The 17,382-nt window shown below is 37.9% G+C and overlaps 1 protein-coding gene and 1 long non-coding RNA gene across 2 annotated transcripts in view; one reads left to right on the top strand and one right to left on the bottom strand.

The window, feature by feature from the left end:
* Positions 1–14,571, top strand: part of LOC120540394 — a 29,689-nt gene extending 15,118 nt beyond the window's left edge. The window contains exon 3 of the long non-coding RNA XR_005635807.1: positions 14,538–14,571. This is a non-coding gene — a long non-coding RNA (uncharacterized LOC120540394). The remainder of the gene's footprint in view (positions 1–14,537) is intronic.
* The window catches only part of aldh1l1 (aldehyde dehydrogenase 1 family, member L1), a 65,682-nt gene continuing 52,101 nt past the window's right edge, over positions 3,802–17,382 (bottom strand). Inside the window, exons 16-23 of the mRNA XM_039771112.1 lie at positions 17,254–17,341; positions 16,117–16,210; positions 14,015–14,114; positions 11,173–11,271; positions 10,846–11,011; positions 10,476–10,581; positions 7,306–7,505; positions 3,802–4,084 (exon numbers count right to left, since the gene is read on the bottom strand). Of these exons, the coding sequence (XP_039627046.1) occupies positions 4,029–4,084; positions 7,306–7,505; positions 10,476–10,581; positions 10,846–11,011; positions 11,173–11,271; positions 14,015–14,114; positions 16,117–16,210; positions 17,254–17,341 (909 nt within the window). The 3' untranslated portion in view covers positions 3,802–4,028. The remainder of the gene's footprint in view (positions 4,085–7,305; positions 7,506–10,475; positions 10,582–10,845; positions 11,012–11,172; positions 11,272–14,014; positions 14,115–16,116; positions 16,211–17,253; positions 17,342–17,382) is intronic.

The following is a 17,382-nucleotide window of genomic DNA, read 5'->3' as shown; positions in this document are numbered from 1 at the left end:
AGTGTAATGCAGATGTCATTTGTTGTTACAGTTACCTGTCATTATTTCAGAATACATTCCACACATTAATAGGATAAAAACAGACAAATCATCTTCATCAACAAGAATTTAAAACACTACTAGTGAAACACACAGACCCACGGTCCTAAAATCAAAGAGAATAAAAAACAAGTTAAACATCAAGAGCTGTTGATGTTTGTTACATTTTGCAAATAGTTACTTCTTCCAGTTGCTTTTGAAGTCATGATGTATTTTATGTATTTCTGATAGTTAATATAGAGCAAGCAGTACAATTCTACTGTGGCAGCACATTTCAACATGAAAAACACAGCTTGCCATTGTCCACATCGCTGATGTCACTTTGCTAAGTAGTGGCCTTCAAAGAAACATCAATACACAGATGTAAAAGCAATGGTAGGAAGCGTCAACTATTTCATGATCTTCACCTTGCATTTCTGTCTCTAGGGAATTCTTGTATTCTGTATCTTGGTTCTGATTATTTGGCAGTCTTCTCGATTGTCACTGTGCATTTCTTTCTCTGTGATGTTCTTGCATGGAGTGTCCTGGACATTGTCCTGCTGCTCAATTCTCAATTGCTGTGTATTCAGGATTACTTCTTGTCTGTCAACGTGGTTCACCATCTTGTCTTCTTATTGTTTCTCATTCTTCGTCACCTAATTACCTTCTGTGATTATCTTGATGCTCAGAAGGTCTCGCTGCTCTTCTTTCTCTTTCTGAATTTTGGAGGTTATCACTTGCTTTCCTGATCACTATATCATAAACACATGACCATAGGTCACTTTGTTATCCTTTATGGTGGTTGTTGCTGCCTATAATTTTATATTCAGGATTACTTCTTGCTTGTCTGTGTGTTTCAGCATCATTTATTCTTAATGTTTCACATTTGTTGTCCATTAATCGTCATCTGCGATGTCACTGCTGCTTTTTTTCCTTCTGCCATCATGGTGGTTATCAATTGGTTTCTTGATCACTTTGGCATAAACACAAAACCACTGCATATGGCTACCAAGTTGCCACTACTTAAAATTGTTTGAATTTCCAGAGCATATCGGGTCATAAACTTTTAATTAAGACCAAGGTCAAGGTTGTAGCCCCAATAGTTTGTGAGTAAGGTCCATCAGAGAGAAGGTCTTTAGAATTTTCTATATATGTTATGGGGTAAAGCCCAAAAATTAGATTAACCTAGCATTACCTGGTTAAAGCTTGCATTATCCAAAAGACCTGGATAAACCTAGCATTTCCCAGATAAAATCGGCTTTATCTGGGTAAAGTGTGACCTACCCACAGGTTAAGTTATACAAAATTCAACTTTAACCAGTCTGGGTTGGGTAAACCCAAGATTACCCAAGTAAAGCTTTCATTATCCAAAAGACCAGGGTAAAGTTAAGTTCAAGTCAAGTTGGGGAGCATGCACTGGTACAGTGCGTTGCCGCACCCACTACATGGAGAAACAACTCAGGATCCCGGTTTGCAATCCCCCAGCAGACACGCGGTCCAGTCCCGGCCTCCAGAAATGACCCTTTATCTGCCACAGCCAGGTGTTACGTGGGCGGCCCCTTGGCCTGGTCCAGCCACTCGGGTCCCCAACAATGAGAATCTTACAAGCTTGTTCACCCTCGGGGAAACGCACCACATGGCCGTAGTGCTGTAACTGACGCTCCCTCACAAGTAATGTGCCTCATTCGGGACTCCATCATCAACCGCTCATTCGACACAAAGTCAAACCAACGGTACCCAAGGATTTTCTGGAGAGACACAGTATCAAAGGAGTCCAGTCTCCTGCATTTCTCTGTTGTCAAAGAAGAGCCATTCATTATTATGAATATACTAAGGTTTACAGCTAAACAGATCTAAAACAGAAGCCATTTTAGTTGCCACACCACACCAGCTTCGTTCTTCTACCATCACCAGTATCACTTTTTCTGATAAAAACATTCCTCTTTCTACATTTGTTACAAACTTGGGTGTTAAAATGCATTCTCAACTCACTTTTGACACCCACATTAAACATCTCTGTAAGTCATCTTCTCACCATCTCAGGAACATTGCTAAACTCCGTCCAACAATTACCCTGGCAGATGCAAAGAGGCATGTCCATGCCTTTGTCTCGTCCAGGCTAGATTACTGTAATGCGCTCCTCATTGGGATTCCTGGCAAGAGTATCCAGATACTCCAGTACATTCAGAACAGCGCTGCCAGGATCCTGATGAGGGTGCGAAAGCATAGCCACATCACTCCTATCTTGAAAACCCTTCACTGGCTCCCTGTACCACTTAGAATTGAGTACAAGGTTTCCCTCCTTACCCATCAGTGCATCTATGGATCTGCTCCCCTGTATTTCCAGGAACTCCTTATCCCTCATACTTCCTCACGCACCCTCCGCTCTGTGCATACCAACACTCTTCAAGTTCCCAGAACTAAGCTTAGCAGTATGGGTGATAAGGCCTTTTCTTCGGTGGCGCAGAGGCTGTGGAATTCCCCCCACAGTCGACTGATGCCTTCAAACGAAACCTTAAATCTTTTTAGAAAGCTATTTTGTTAAATTATTTCTATAGATTTCTTGTTTGTTAATTTTATTCTTATTTTGTAGCACTTTGAGATTGTTAAATATAAAGCGCGATATAAATAAAATCTATTATTATTTTTATTATTACTTTGCTAGACACTGTACTGTAATATTCCAGGCTGTCTGATGCTGTAGTCAATTTCAAGCTTCTAAATGGGCAGTGTGACATATTTGGTTAAAGGCCATGACATGTTCCACAATTTTTTCAGAGACTTCCAGTCACAGATTTCATTAACATAACCTTATCGAGTCGGATGCAATCGCTGTGTCATTCTGCCAGTTGTGTATTGATAAATCCAACCAGTCTGTGACTATAACAAAACCAAATAGGTTTGATTTTATCTTAAGTCGTAGGGATGGACTGTGTGTGCTTGTGAGGACTGACAGCCAATGAGTGCTCAGCCGGAAGTACAATGAATATATTGCAGCTATGAGGAATGAGGAACATGGTTGTTTTGGACCTACCAAACACAACAGACACTCGTATCTGATGTCATGTGTTAAAAAGGGCAGACTCGGCATAACTGTAAAGCCTTTGATAGGCACTGGCTCCTTCAGGCAGGACTTTATTGAGTGTCGGGAAAAGTCGTGATCTCACAGTTGTTACATATCTACTTTGACATACCCTGCAATTTCTAGTTGTGTAATCTGACGTACTGAGCTGGAAGTACAAAGCTTCGAATGCAGCTACAAGGAGTAAGGACTCAAGCATCAAACAGGGAAGAGGGACTTGTGTGTCTGATGTCTTGTGTTTTATGTACTATGACAGAATGAAAAAAATGGCCGAGACTGTGAATGGACTTGCCATATCTGTAAAGCATTTGTGCAGGAGCATCAGCTCTGTCAGGCAGCACGTTACTGGCTATTAGTAAAAGGGACGAGTCTGACAATACGTTGGAAATAAGACATTGTGGCAGAATGTTGTCATGGAGTTGTGTAATCTGACTTCAACAGGCGACAAGATCAGCAAATGCAGTCGTCAGATTTGACTTCCTCTCTGACTACAAGTTGTGTAATGTGACATTAGCTTAAGATTTTAAACCATGAGGTTCAATTCAGTTCTTGCCTCTAAGTCGGCGTGATTGTCTGAATTACTCACGTGGCTAAAAGAAAGCAGATGCACCATGTTGACGGCAAGGACAGGAGGTTGATCTCTAGGTTTGAGCGACAGCACGTCTGAGAAGGTTAAACTGGAACTTCACAGCTTTCAAGTATTCAAAGTAAGCACAGCAGATTTATTTTATATCAAAAGGGTTTCTGTTATATGAGACTTTATTTACACTCTAAAATTGTCTCATTCAACACTGAATAGTAAAACATTTATAAACAAGAAAATAATAACTGCTCCAAAGGAACCAGTTTGGAAGATGATGTACTCTTCTGTTAACAAGAGAGCTTCTATTTTAAGTTAACAATTGTGTTCACGGTAGTTTTTGTGCCTTTAGTATTCAATTGTCACAGCTTTAGTCTTCAGATATTCATTAAGAGCTTCTTCACCTAGAGCATCAGAAACAAAACAGATATAAGAAACCCAGGAAATGTTGTGTATTTATAGCAAACATGCCCATTTTCAAAGGGGGACCCCTGCTTCCCAAAAATATAAAAAAAGGAATCGGAACCACCTTCAAAAGAAGTTGTGTACCCCAGTATAGATTATGTTGAAGGTCAGATGAAAGCAGAGAAGACTAAATTAAAAACTGCATTTTTTAGGAGAAATGAAACCTCAGGATTCGAAGTACATCTAGACATTAACACTACAGAAAATCCTGGGCAACTCCTTTAATTCTTAATACAACAAATTCTGGGACACATTATGATAAATGGTTTGGATATACTCAGTAGATGTACAGTAGATGTAGCATTCATATTAATACAAAAAAAAATTGCTTCTAGAAACATTCCAAGTTACATACTGTAATTCCCAGAATAGGAGAGTAACATGGTATATAAATAAATAAGGTTTCTTGGTCTCCATCTTGTTACTCATCAATACAGAAACACATATTACACTCAACTTAAAGTCATACTCCAACCAAAACTGGCATTTTCTTAATATGTTTCTTTACCCCATGTAGTTTGTAATGATGAAGAAAAATGTTTAATCTCATGTTTCCATGCAGAATGCAGAATGAAGAGAGATGTAATAGTAGTCAATGGGGGCCAGTGCTGTGCAATGGCAAATGATGCAAAAAGTCCAAGGAAAAAAGAAAACAAAAAATATCACGTTACTCATGTTGTGTAATTCATATGTCAGTTATCCAGTTGTATGCATAATACATGCTAAACACGTGCATTTTTTGCCAAAATATTGTAGAATAGATACTTCTGAAATAACAAGTGCACATTATGAACATAAAACTAAAGGGGCTGACTTTTTGAATTGAAGACCCGCCTCTCACCCTCACTTATTGGTCAGGAGACCTGTCCTTGACTCCAAAGTGACTCCCATGAGACTTTAGTTCCCTGTTTATGATGTGTGCATATTATTCCAGAAGTATGTATTTAACAATATTTTAACAAAAAGGCATGTCTTTTGCACATTTTGTGTATATGAATGGATAACAGACGTGTGGATTATGTAACACGAGTGTGCAATTTTGTTTTTCCATGGATGTTTATCACATCATTTGCCTTTGTACAGCATTGGCCAATATTGGCATTTGTTATGTAATAAACATTTTACTCTCAATGTCTGCATGAAAGCAAAAGATTACGAAATAACATATAAATTAAAATTTTTGGATGGAGCTTCCCTGTAAAAGATCACAACAGGAATCAAATCTTCATAACCCTAGGATATTTATACTTTGCTTACCCTACCCCATTACGTTATTATTCCATATCTTTATACCAGTTAGGAGGACAGACACTTTCACCAAAGGCAAAAATCAACCATCTACCACTCTGAAAGGAGTGCATTTTTATATGAGAAGTTTTCAGAATGGTAGACTGAAAGTTGTGGTAACTACTGCAGAATGGGATTACACCATGATAATTACTGTACAGCACAAAAATGAAATCCATGAAGACTGCTTCTATTTTTGTAGATTATTTGCATCTCTGCTGTGTAGTATAGATCACGAAAAACAATTACTGATGGAAAACTGGTACACCACGATATGATTTCTATACATTTTGAGGGAAAGTGTTATCTTACTTGGTCTACTCTGAGTGGCTAAATGTTGCTTTACGTTACTCCCTTGCCTTGCTGCCTGCCACTTCTGCTAATATTGTTCCTGTTAAGGCGGTGGCATATTCTTCTAATGTAGTTTGGCAAGGGGACACGTTCTTCACTGCTTAGCTTCTCCACTAGGCTGACCCGCCTTTTAAGGCAACCGACTTTTAAGTTGACCACTTCTTAAGGCAATTCAATATGTACTGTAGATCAATGTGATATTTTATACAAACTCATTCATTTGGTTATATTGCATTTGAGCGGTATTACTTTAATACTCGTAGTTTGTTATTTTTGTGATGAAATTTTAACTTCTTTTCTATATTGAGGTCGCCCTTTTGAACCCCCCTGATATTTACTACGCGGTGAGGCATTTGTACTCCATCAACATTAATTATTTCCAGAGACATCATTTTGTCTATTTTTCCAGGGCATCGCGCACAAAAGCAAGGGGACGATGGGAGCACCAGAACTCTGCTCACATCACGTCGCTTCGTACCGCAAGCTGCAAGTAGTAAGTCTGTGATAAGCGGAATACCGCTACGCTTTCCACTCGCGGGACGGAAGGACAATCCTGACCGCTTTTATATAGTAAGAAAGAAAGAAAGAAGAAGAAGATATCGCACAGTCTGGAGTAGAACATCATCTTTTACCTGGAAAAACGAAACTACAAATCCCATCGTGCATTGCACAATGGACGATTGTAGCCTGCGTAGCACTCACGGGATGGAAGGACAATCCCAACCGCTTTTATATAGAAGGATGCTAACTAGACAAGGTGATAGCATTTTGTCACAAAACCATGTGTAATTCTTTACGCTTGCTATTGAAGTTGTCAGTTCTTAACTACTGAACATTGCAGATTGAAAGCACAAAAAGTGTGGCAAAATTCTTCAGTATATTTATATATTTATAAATAAAGTACATTTAAATTATAAAAGAGGGGACATATATTGAAAGAATCTCCTAGACTGTTCTCCATAAAGATGTCTTCACTTGAGGAAAAAGTTATTTAAACTTTTCCATATGGAGTGCTTGCACCCTTCTCTTGAAGACAGCAAGCTTTTCTTTGCCAGGAGAGAATCCTGACCTAAGATTTTAAAGTGCTAACTCTATCACTTGGTTGTGAATCACTCAAGTCTGGACCTGAGATCACATTGAGATGGGTACCACACACTGAGGACACACCAGATGGATTATATCTTTCAGATGACTTTGCAGTCTGTAGGACTTCCACCAGGAGAAACTTGTAACAGATGGTGGAAACAGAGAAATGTAGTCTACCTTGCACAGCCTGTTACCACTGTAAACATTAACATTACAAAGATGGTACAGAAGATTAAATTAGAAATGAGATGAATTTCCTTCAAAGTCAAGAAATCTTTTGAAATAGCTGGTGTTCATTCTCACTTTAAGTCCCTCATTACTGGGATAGGTTGATGTATCCCTCACTCACTGCTGACAAAAAGGCATAGAAAATGGTTAGAAATTTAGTGAAAATTAGTGAAAATGTAAGATGATAACACAGGCAATGAAATCTCACCCAGATCCTTTCCAAAGCCAGACTGCTTGAAACCTCCAAATGGAGACGCGACGTCTGTCTTGTTGTAGGTATTAATGAACACAGTGCCAGCTTGCAGTTTCTCACTCACATACATAGCTTTGCTGATATCCCGAGTGAAGACACCAGAGGCAAGGCCAAACTCAGTGTCATTGGCACGCTTCAAGACTCCTTCAATATCACTGTTCATTAAAAAAAAAAAGGAAGATCTAGTCAGTCCAATGAATGGGTTAAAACAAGAGATCTTCTAATAGAAATTAAACAGGGACTCATGGAGGAGGCCAAATGAATGTGCATAGGATTATTGTGTTATACAGTACATTAGCATTCTAGAAATGCTTTATCGTGTAGTTTGCAGTTATTGCAATAACAATGAAAAACAATATTTATCAGTCTATCCTCATTGAACGAATCTTGGACAGGACACTAGTCCATCATAGTGCACACGTATGTCAGACCAATTTAGAAACACCATTCAACCAAACATATACATCTTTGAGATTTAGCAAAACACTCACGTAGACAAAGAAGAAAGATTCAAACCAATTATGTATATACAAGGGGGGACCCAAAAATTCACAGGATTACTCGGTAGCACGGGAGTAGGATGTACAGTAGTTATTGAATATGACACTAGGTATCGCATGTCTGCAGTCTGGTTAAAAAATTATGCTGAGTTGTGATCGAGTGTGTAATTCTGGTATTTATTCTTTAATTTGTCAGATGGCTTGGGCATTTTTTTTTCTCTCCATACCAACATGGAAGATTTTTAATTGAGAATGATGATCCCGTTTCTCTGTATTGGCAGACTTTCTAATGTAATGGACACAGATGGACTGGCACCCTAGCCAGGATGAAAGGTGGCGTTTTACCCAGGTGGCCGTCAATATGGATAGACAGCCAAGATAGTTTGGAATCCTGACCAGTATGGGTACCACTCCCAGTAGTATGAAGAGCCAATGGAGATAAGGGAACTGCTTTTTGAGAGCAACTGTTTCCCCAGTATGCAAGGTGGCAGTGCTCCTCTGGCGTGCCTCTGGTTTAGACTATCACAGGGCTACATGGGAACTGTAGTTCACAAGGGCAACCCTGATAGATTCCTTGAGGAATGCCAGAGGGCATTCGCAGGAATGGCTGCTCCAGCCTGCTCAGAAGTGCTTCTGGGGTATAACAGTGTGGCATCAGAAGTACTCCTGGGTCCAGCATAAAAAAGAAACCAGTTGCTCTGTCTTACACAGAGAATCAGAGACGGGATGAAGTGGACAAAACTTGCATGGGAGGAAAAGGAAACAACAAGGAATTTATGAGTGTATTAAGTCTGTGAAACTATCTCTCTATTATAAAAGGAAATCCTAAGATGAGACTTTCTCAAAGAGATAATTTTAAGTCCTGTGAGACGAGACTTTGGCCATGAGATTTTTTCAAGTCACGCCCTCCTCTCAACCATAATCAACCACGCACACGGCCCTCTCACCTCTCATTAGTGTGAATGCTTTTGTCAGACACACTTCCTGCTCTCTTAGCTCTTATAAATTTTATGTTTTCCTCACTTTAAGTTCCCAATAAAAGAAGACTTATTACGTCCAAATCTTATTGAAGAATTTCATCCCTAAGGGTTATCAACAGAAGAAATGAGTACAATGGCAAGAAACGATGAAGTCAAATGAATTAACGGTTACACAGCAAATTGGTTAAATGCGTATTAATAGACTATGCTGAAACAGTTAGTGGTGATGGTGTGGAAGATGAAAACATCAGCTTATAATATCCCGAAGAATATCTACAACCGTTAACAACGTCCGGTCGAATTACTGTTGAAAGGAGGATGTATCCAAGAAAGGTAATGTAGTACATCTTCTGCGGATAACATTAGACGCCAAAGGAGATCTTGATATGCCATTTGTATTAAAATGTGAGCAGTTTCCTGTTAGAATACCTTTTGCAAAGACAATGAACAAATCACAGTGACAAACATTCGAAAAAGTCAGAGTATTTATTAGAGAGAAAGAAACGAAATTCATTCACAGGCAGTTATACGTTGCATTGTCACAATGTAAGTCCAAACACAGAATCAAAATTCAGTGTGATATTGATGAAAATGTAATTAAAAAATTGTTTTTACTGAAGTTTTACAGTAAAAGTGTAAGTTTAAAAAGTATTTGCGTGTTAATTTCAAATCAAAACAAAACCGTATCACACAACGAATACCTCTCACGCAACATGAAACATAATTTACTTTCAAATTATTAAGTTTTTAATATGGTTAATTACTCGCTGTAATGTAAAATAGTTAGTTCTATTATGCATATGTAACAATTCCCATGAAAATAATAATCTGTTTAAACTGTACATATGCATTCCCATACACGAGTGGCAAAACCGCAAAGAGGCTAGCACGTAGCACCAACCCAGGGGTTGGGGAGCGAAGCGAGCAAGGGGGTAAAGCCCCCTAGTTTCTGGAAATAAAAGGTCTTTTGAAACTGGGAGTAGTGTCTGCAGAGTTGTGTCTGACATTTGGGAGCCTCAAGCACCCTCTACAGGTTACATCATTAATCAGCAACATTACATTAAACCGCTGAGGTGTCATCAGGGGAAAAAAAAAAAAAAACAACATCCAGAGAAGTGGCAAACTCAGAACAGCTCTCTGCACCACGACAATACGCCTGGAGACATCGTGCTGTCAGTGGAGGAGGTTTCGATGAAAAACAATGTGGCTGTTGATTTGCATACCTTGTATTGGCCAGATCTTCCTCACTGTGACTTCTTTATGTTCTTGAAATTAAATTTGAGACTGAAGGGAAGAAGATTTGTTACTGTCGAAGAAATCCGAGTAAAAACATAGGAGGCGCAAGACGTGGTAAGAAATGAAGAGTACAGGAGATGTTAATAAGAGTGGAAGAAACGCTGGGACAAGTGTATTGCATCTCAAGGAGAATATTTTAAGAGTGACTAAAAGGAAATTGTCTGGAAATAAAGGTTTTTAATAGAAATCCAGGAAGTTTTGGGTCCCACCGTGTCTTTGTTTCTTCTGACATGAATACATTTTATTGTCCGATTACTACTAGAAGTTTACAAAACGCTTTAGTAAAGGAACCATTTCCACAGTATGTGTTACATGAGCTAACAGTATGGAAAATCAATGTGTGACTTACTCTTCCTTAAATTTGGAGATTATCATGACAGGTCCAAAGGACTCTTCTTTAGCTATATACATATGGTCCTCCACATTTGTGAATACAGTGGGTTCAAAGAAAAAGCCTGAAAGAAATATGTTAAGAAACAACCATTACCCAAGGAGTGTATTAAGTAGAAAATGTCTAAAAACTGGAAAACGGTTTAGACTGTCAAAATTAAACTAGCTAACAGGTTTACCAATTTTTATGTTTTTAAACCTCATGCATATCTACCAGTACATATCACACCGTGACAATCACACAACACAACTCTTCTGTCATGCCACGTGAAGCCAACACCCGGTGTAACTGATTGAGCATTCATATTTATGTGGTGCATTTCCAGTACCTGGCCGGGGTAGCTGCTTGCCACCACACACCAATGTGGCTCCCTCTTGGCACCCAGTCTGGCAGTATTGAATTAGCTTTTCCAAATGGGCTTTGTGGTTTTGAGGACCATGATCTGTTGACCTGTTCAATGGGTCACCAATTTTCATTTTTTTCACCTCTTCCACCTGAGAGAACATCAAAATCCATGTTTAGTGATTTAACCAATGAAACCAACTGAAAAGTAATTTGACTGGGATAAAGCACTGCAGTATTCTCAAATGTAGTGTAAAATTAAGATTATGCTATATAATGTGAAGTTCTTATGTATTATTTTATATATACTGACCACTTTCTTAACAAAGATGTCGTGAATGGGCTCCTCCACAAACAGTCTACCCGCTGCGATACAGTTTTCACCTTTATTGAAGAAAACAGAGCTCATCCCCTGTAAGAAAAAGAACAGGCTTCCTGTTTGCATTTTTCTTCTTTAAAAGCACACTATTTTTAAAAATGTAATAACTCTTTAGTGCTGGAGACAGCTCAGTCAAGTGGCACCACATTCAGGATTGATTCCTGCACCCAATACTGGCGAAGTAAGTTCAGGCTCCATGCGGCCCCTGATTTAGATTAAGTGGATTCAATAAGTAGATGATTGGTAACTGATCCACTTCCTGATGGTTGTGCATATGGAGTTTGCACTTTCTTCCCATGTCTGTGTGGGATTTCTTTGGGTACTCCAGTTTTTCTACCACTTTCCAAAGACGCATGTTTCACGTTAGTTTGCGATTCCTGGAATATACACAAGCAGACTGGTGCCACACCACTCTAGCCCCATTCCTCCTGACAATATATTCAGTATACATAACAGTATCTCTTTCAGATACGAGTGAAATTTTCCAACCGTTAGAGTATTACTTTATTTTCCTGGGGACTTCTAAAATACGACAAATGCATCTTAAGTTCCATTACCTCTACCCTCTAACTAGGGTAGGGAGCAGGGAGTGGCGACATGTTGCAATGTTGATTAGCACATGTAAGTACGAATTTTACTGTACTCTGTACACATGACAATAATGACCCTAAAAGTCTATAAACCTATAAATTAAAGATACAGTGAAAACAAATGTGTAAAAAAGTTAGATATCTGAATTGCGTCTACAATAATACTAAAACATTACTGCTCTTGTGGTGCTAAAAATGGACAGATAATATAAGGGTCTTTACAAAACTCCCTTGAACAATTTGAACAAGATAATATCTTTAATTTAATCAACATATTTTTAGTTTTTGTTTAAGAAGCCACCATATATTATATTCAGTGCCTTCAAAAAGTATTCACGTTTTTCACATTATTATGATGCAACCAGTGCCGGTGCAAGGTTATTTTGTGCCCTAGGCCAAGCGTGTTAGTGTGCTACCTGAGTGTTCGGTAGCTAACCTATGGGGCTTATGACTTATAATCTGTACCTTAATCAAAATAAATAATTCACCTTAATGGTGGCAAGAGACAAGACAAGACTATTGCCAAGGGATTTTTTCAAGTCCCCGCCTTCCTCTCAACCATTTCCGGTTAACAGCCCATGCCCACGGTCCTCTCACCTCTCATTCATGTGAATGCTTTTGTCAGACACACTTCCTGCGCTCTCAGCTCTTATAAATTTTTATGTTTTCCTCACTTTAAGTTTCCAATAAAAGAAGACTTATGTCCAAATCTTATTGATTTATTTCATCCTGGATTTCATCAACAGAAGAAATGAGTACACAAGCAATCCTAGCACCGAGAAAAAATGAAGTCAAACGAATTAACACGAAAATTGTTGATCGTTTACACGGGAAATTGTTTAAATGCGTATCAATAGACTATGCTGAAACAGTTGATGGTGATGGTGCGGAAGATGAAAACATCAGCTTACAATATCTCGTAGAATATCTAAAACCGTTAACACTGTCTGGTCTTCCACCACCCGAATTACTGTTGAAAGAAGGATGTATCGTAATGTTATTGTGTAATTTAGGGCAAGATTAGTTGTATTCAAAATTGGTCAAATAATTCTTAAATGTAAAATTATAACAGGCGACAAGAAAGGCAATGTAGTACATCTTCCGCAGATAACATTAGATACCAGAGGAGATTGTGATATGCCATTCATATTAAAACGTTTACGGTTTCCCGTGAGAATAGCTTTTGCAATGACAATTAACAAATCACAGCGACAAACATTAGAAAAAGTCGGTTTATTTATTAGACAGAAAGAAACGATATTCACTCACGGGCAGTTATACGTTGCGTTGTCATAATGTATGTCCAAACACGGAATCAAAATTCAATGCGATATTGGCAAAAAGTTAATTCCCAAATATTGTTTTTACTGAAGTTTTACAGTAAAAGTGTAAGTTTAAAAAGTATTTCCGTGTTAATTTCAAAGCCAAACAGAACAAAAATGTATAACACAACGAATACCTCTAACGCAATGTGAAACATAATTTTATTTCTTTTTATTACGTTTTACTATTTTTTACTATGGTTAATTACTCGATGTAATGTAAAATAGTTCTATTATGCATATGTAACAATTCCCATGAAAATAACAATTTGTTTAAATTGTACATCCCCTTCCCCGTACGCGAGCGGCAGAGCCGCAAAAGTGACTAGCGCGTAGCACACTCATGGGGTTTGGCGAGCAAAGCAAACCGATGGCAGAGCCCCCTAGTTTTATATATATATATATATATATATATATATATATATATATATATATATATATATATATATATATATATATATATATATATATATATATATATATATATATATATATATATATATGTGTGTGTGTGTGTGTGCACTTGGCAGCAGCAGCAGCAGCCTCAGCCCTGATCCTTGTCTTTCCTAAGGCTTGACAAGCCCTAACTGAAACAGATTCTTGCATCATCAATCAATAACTTCATTCATGCATTTTTTGAGTTTGCGTTTCTGGTATTATAAGAAATTGGTTGTAATTGATTATGAAAAAACTGGATTTTATTCAATAATTATCACTTACATTCTTCAGTGGCTGAATGAAACAGAATGTGGACAAGACAAATAAATAACAAATGAAAAATATGATGTATACAGTAGCCAAACCAAAAAAACAAAGACTTTAAAATGTCAACCGTTAGGTGTAAGCCTTCTGAGTGTCACTTACCATACGGATGGCCTTGTCCAGGTCACAGTCACTGAAAATAATGAGTGGAGATTTACCACCCAGCTCAAGTGAAACTTTCTTGACATTGCTAACTGCACAGCTGGAAAAAATCAAGTCAAGGAGAGGCAGTGAGGCAGACCATTTTATTGCATTATGATTTCAGTATGAATTGGATTAAGCAGATTGCATAGGCATAAAAGTTTAAACAGTCACTGAATTTATTTAAACTAAGATTCTTTGGTTATAGCTGCCCATCCTGTTTTCTTTCACTTTACACTATACGTAGTCAGCTGTTATGCACCTAAAATCTGGAATAGCCTGCCAATAGGAATTCGCCAGGCTGATACGGTGGATCACTTTAAAAAACTGCTGAAAACACATTACTTTAACATGGCCTTCTCCTAACTTCACTTTAACTTAATCCTAATACCCTGTATGTTCAATTCATCATAATAACTATTCATGGTGGCTCTAAAATCCGTACTGACCCCTACTCTCTCTTCTGTTTCTTTTTCCGGTTTAGGCCACCACCACCTACTCAAAGCATCATGATGCTCCAACAATGATGGACTAAAAGCCAGAAGTCTGCATGAACATCATCATCAAGTCCTTCCATGTGAATCCTAAATACAAAGATGACTGTTTCATTTATGTGAGGTAGAATGCCCAGAGGGGACTGGGCAGTCTAATGGTCTGGAACCCTTGCAGATTTTATTTTTTTCTCCAGCCATCTGGAGTTTTTCTTTTGTTTTTTCTGTCCATCCTGGCCATCGGACCTTACTCTTATTCTATGTTAATTAATGTTGACTTCTTTTCTTACTGTGTCTTTTATTCTTCTATTCTTCATCATGTAAAGCACTTTTTGCTACATTTTTTGTATGAAAATGTGCTATATAAATAAATGTTGTTGTTGTTGTTGTAGATAATCAGTAGAAATAAAGGGTATTGCATTTAACATGAAAACTCGGAAGGGCATCTTCACACAAAGAATCTGCTTCAAACTATTAAATCATGTAGTTAAACTGGACAAGTATCAGGGTGAAAGACTGTAAAAAGTTATCATTTAGTTAAAAAACAAGCTTAATACACTCAATGGCTTCATTTTCTTCATAACATTTCATATGTTCTTATGTTTATATTCAAGATCACTAAAGTCAAGGCTTAACATTAATTGATGAAACTTGGTAACGTCCCAAAAGCAAGATCTGGACCCATTAGCCGTGTGAACAAATAACTTTAATCAAAAATAATTACATTCTGCCCAAGACACTTTAAAAAGTTCAAGTTGTGAACATTGTTAAGTTTACACTTTGTGAATGTGTTTAAAAGCTTTGAAAATAGCTGGACACAAGGGTCATTTGGGACAGAGCTGACACGGGAATAATTAAATGTGCACAGTTCTGTCAGCACCATGGAGCCACTCAGGCAGATGTACTAAATATAATGAGATATATACAATATATAATACTAGCTGTGCTCGCTGTCTAAAATGGGTTGAAATCTAAATAATCAACTTAGACCTCCACATTGATGTTTGCAGTGCACCATACAATGCTTAGGTCTCTGTTATATGACATTTGGTATGGGAATAGTAAAAACAGTGTTAATGTTTGCGATGTGCCATCTGTTGGAATGACAAATGCAATGCTTTTTAGTACTAAAAATGTTTGTGATGTGCCATCCGTTGGAATGACAAATGCAATGCTTTTTAGTACTAAAAATGTTTGTGATGTGCCATCTGTTGAAATGACAAATGCAATTCTTTTCCTTACAAAAAGTTTTTATGACATGCCATCTGTTGAAATGACTGCCACAGCAACTGGATGGTCAGACAGACACTTATCCTTATATTAAGGTGGACTTGTAACCTATGATTATGGCATTTCAGGCAACAATAAAATGCAGTAACAAATTATATTCCTAAAATTTAGCATATTTTTATAAACATGAAGCTAAATGTACAATGAACATACCCACTAGAATGCAAAAACTGCCCGAAGGGATCTGTTCATACAGCCCCCCTGTGCCTATTCACTTGTAAAATAACTCATGAAATTCTGAAATGATTCATGTAATGCTTTTAGTAAAGATGAATTAAGTACCTTTTCATTATTTGTTTTCCTATTGATGTAGAGCCAGTAAAACCAATTTTCCTCACATCCGGATGGTCTGATAATCTCTGCCCGACTAGGGATCCTGGCAACAAGAAGTACATTAGATGCAGTCACTTAGATACAATATAATTTTTCAAATAAAAATTTAATTTAGCAGCATGTGTCTAACACATTGGACATAAGTGAGTATCATTTTTCAAGGATCAGGCTGCACATGCATAAATCAAAGAAAACATTTCTGAAGATGGGGAAAAAAAACCACCCAAAAGCTATACATCACATAGCACCTTATCTTTGCTGTACTCAAAAAGCACTTTATTTCATTTGCCGTTTTACAGCAGGCTTGTTTCCAGTGTGCTGCAATCATTTATATCAAGTGGCTGAGGCAAAGGCAGGTTATGCAATATCCGTAATACCCTGGCCTGTGTGCACAGACTCAAAACGGAAATGGGTGGCAAAAGTTCATCTACTAAATACGGACTTGAAGGGGACCAAAATATTTAGTTTTATACCTGTAATTAAGTGAGACCACTTTGTCTTCACTTTGATATTAAAAAGTCTTTTGTCTATCGATCAAGCCAATGAAATTAATTGTGATTTAATATTGTATAACAATAAAATGTGAAAATGTCCAAGGGGTGAATATTTTTTAATAGGTGCTGTACATAAACGCATTGCAAGGTGATTTATATGAATCCTACAAAGGCAGTTTCAGTGGAGCACAGGCAGGTTAAGTTACTAAGCATGGGTCGCACAGTCAGCCAGTTTCCTGAAGCCGTAGGCTTTTGTGCTATCAAGTCCCCTTGGTAAGATGAGTGACCCTGTGTAACCGATAGCTCTGGATGTTTCATCAGACACAGAGTAGTACTAGGGTGTTGTACCGTGTTAGCCATTATGAATGTAGTGAGAAGTCAAGCAATAATGACACCTTTTATGGGCTAATTAGACTTTCCAGGGAACCCAGGCCCCTTCTTCATGATTACATGATTACATCTTTACATGAAGAAGGGGCCCGAGTTGCCTCGAAAGCTTGCATACTGTAATCTTTCTAATTAGCCGATAAAAGGTGTCATTATTACTTGACTTCTCACATCACACACAAAGCAAAAATTATGCAAGCTTTACCTGCTCCTGGTAAAATATTGATAACTCCTTTTGGAATGCCAGCCTTAACTGTGAGTTCAGCAAATTTCAAGGCTGTGAGTGGTGTCACCTGTAAAAAAGAAAGGTAAAGTGAAGAACTATAATGGTCCT

This window comes from Polypterus senegalus, chromosome 12, assembly GCF_016835505.1.
Source record: "Polypterus senegalus isolate Bchr_013 chromosome 12, ASM1683550v1, whole genome shotgun sequence".
NCBI classification, from domain to species: Eukaryota; Metazoa; Chordata; class Cladistia; order Polypteriformes; family Polypteridae; genus Polypterus; species Polypterus senegalus.
Note: the sequence above shows the minus strand (reverse complement) of the source record. Positions and strands in the feature narration are given on the sequence as shown.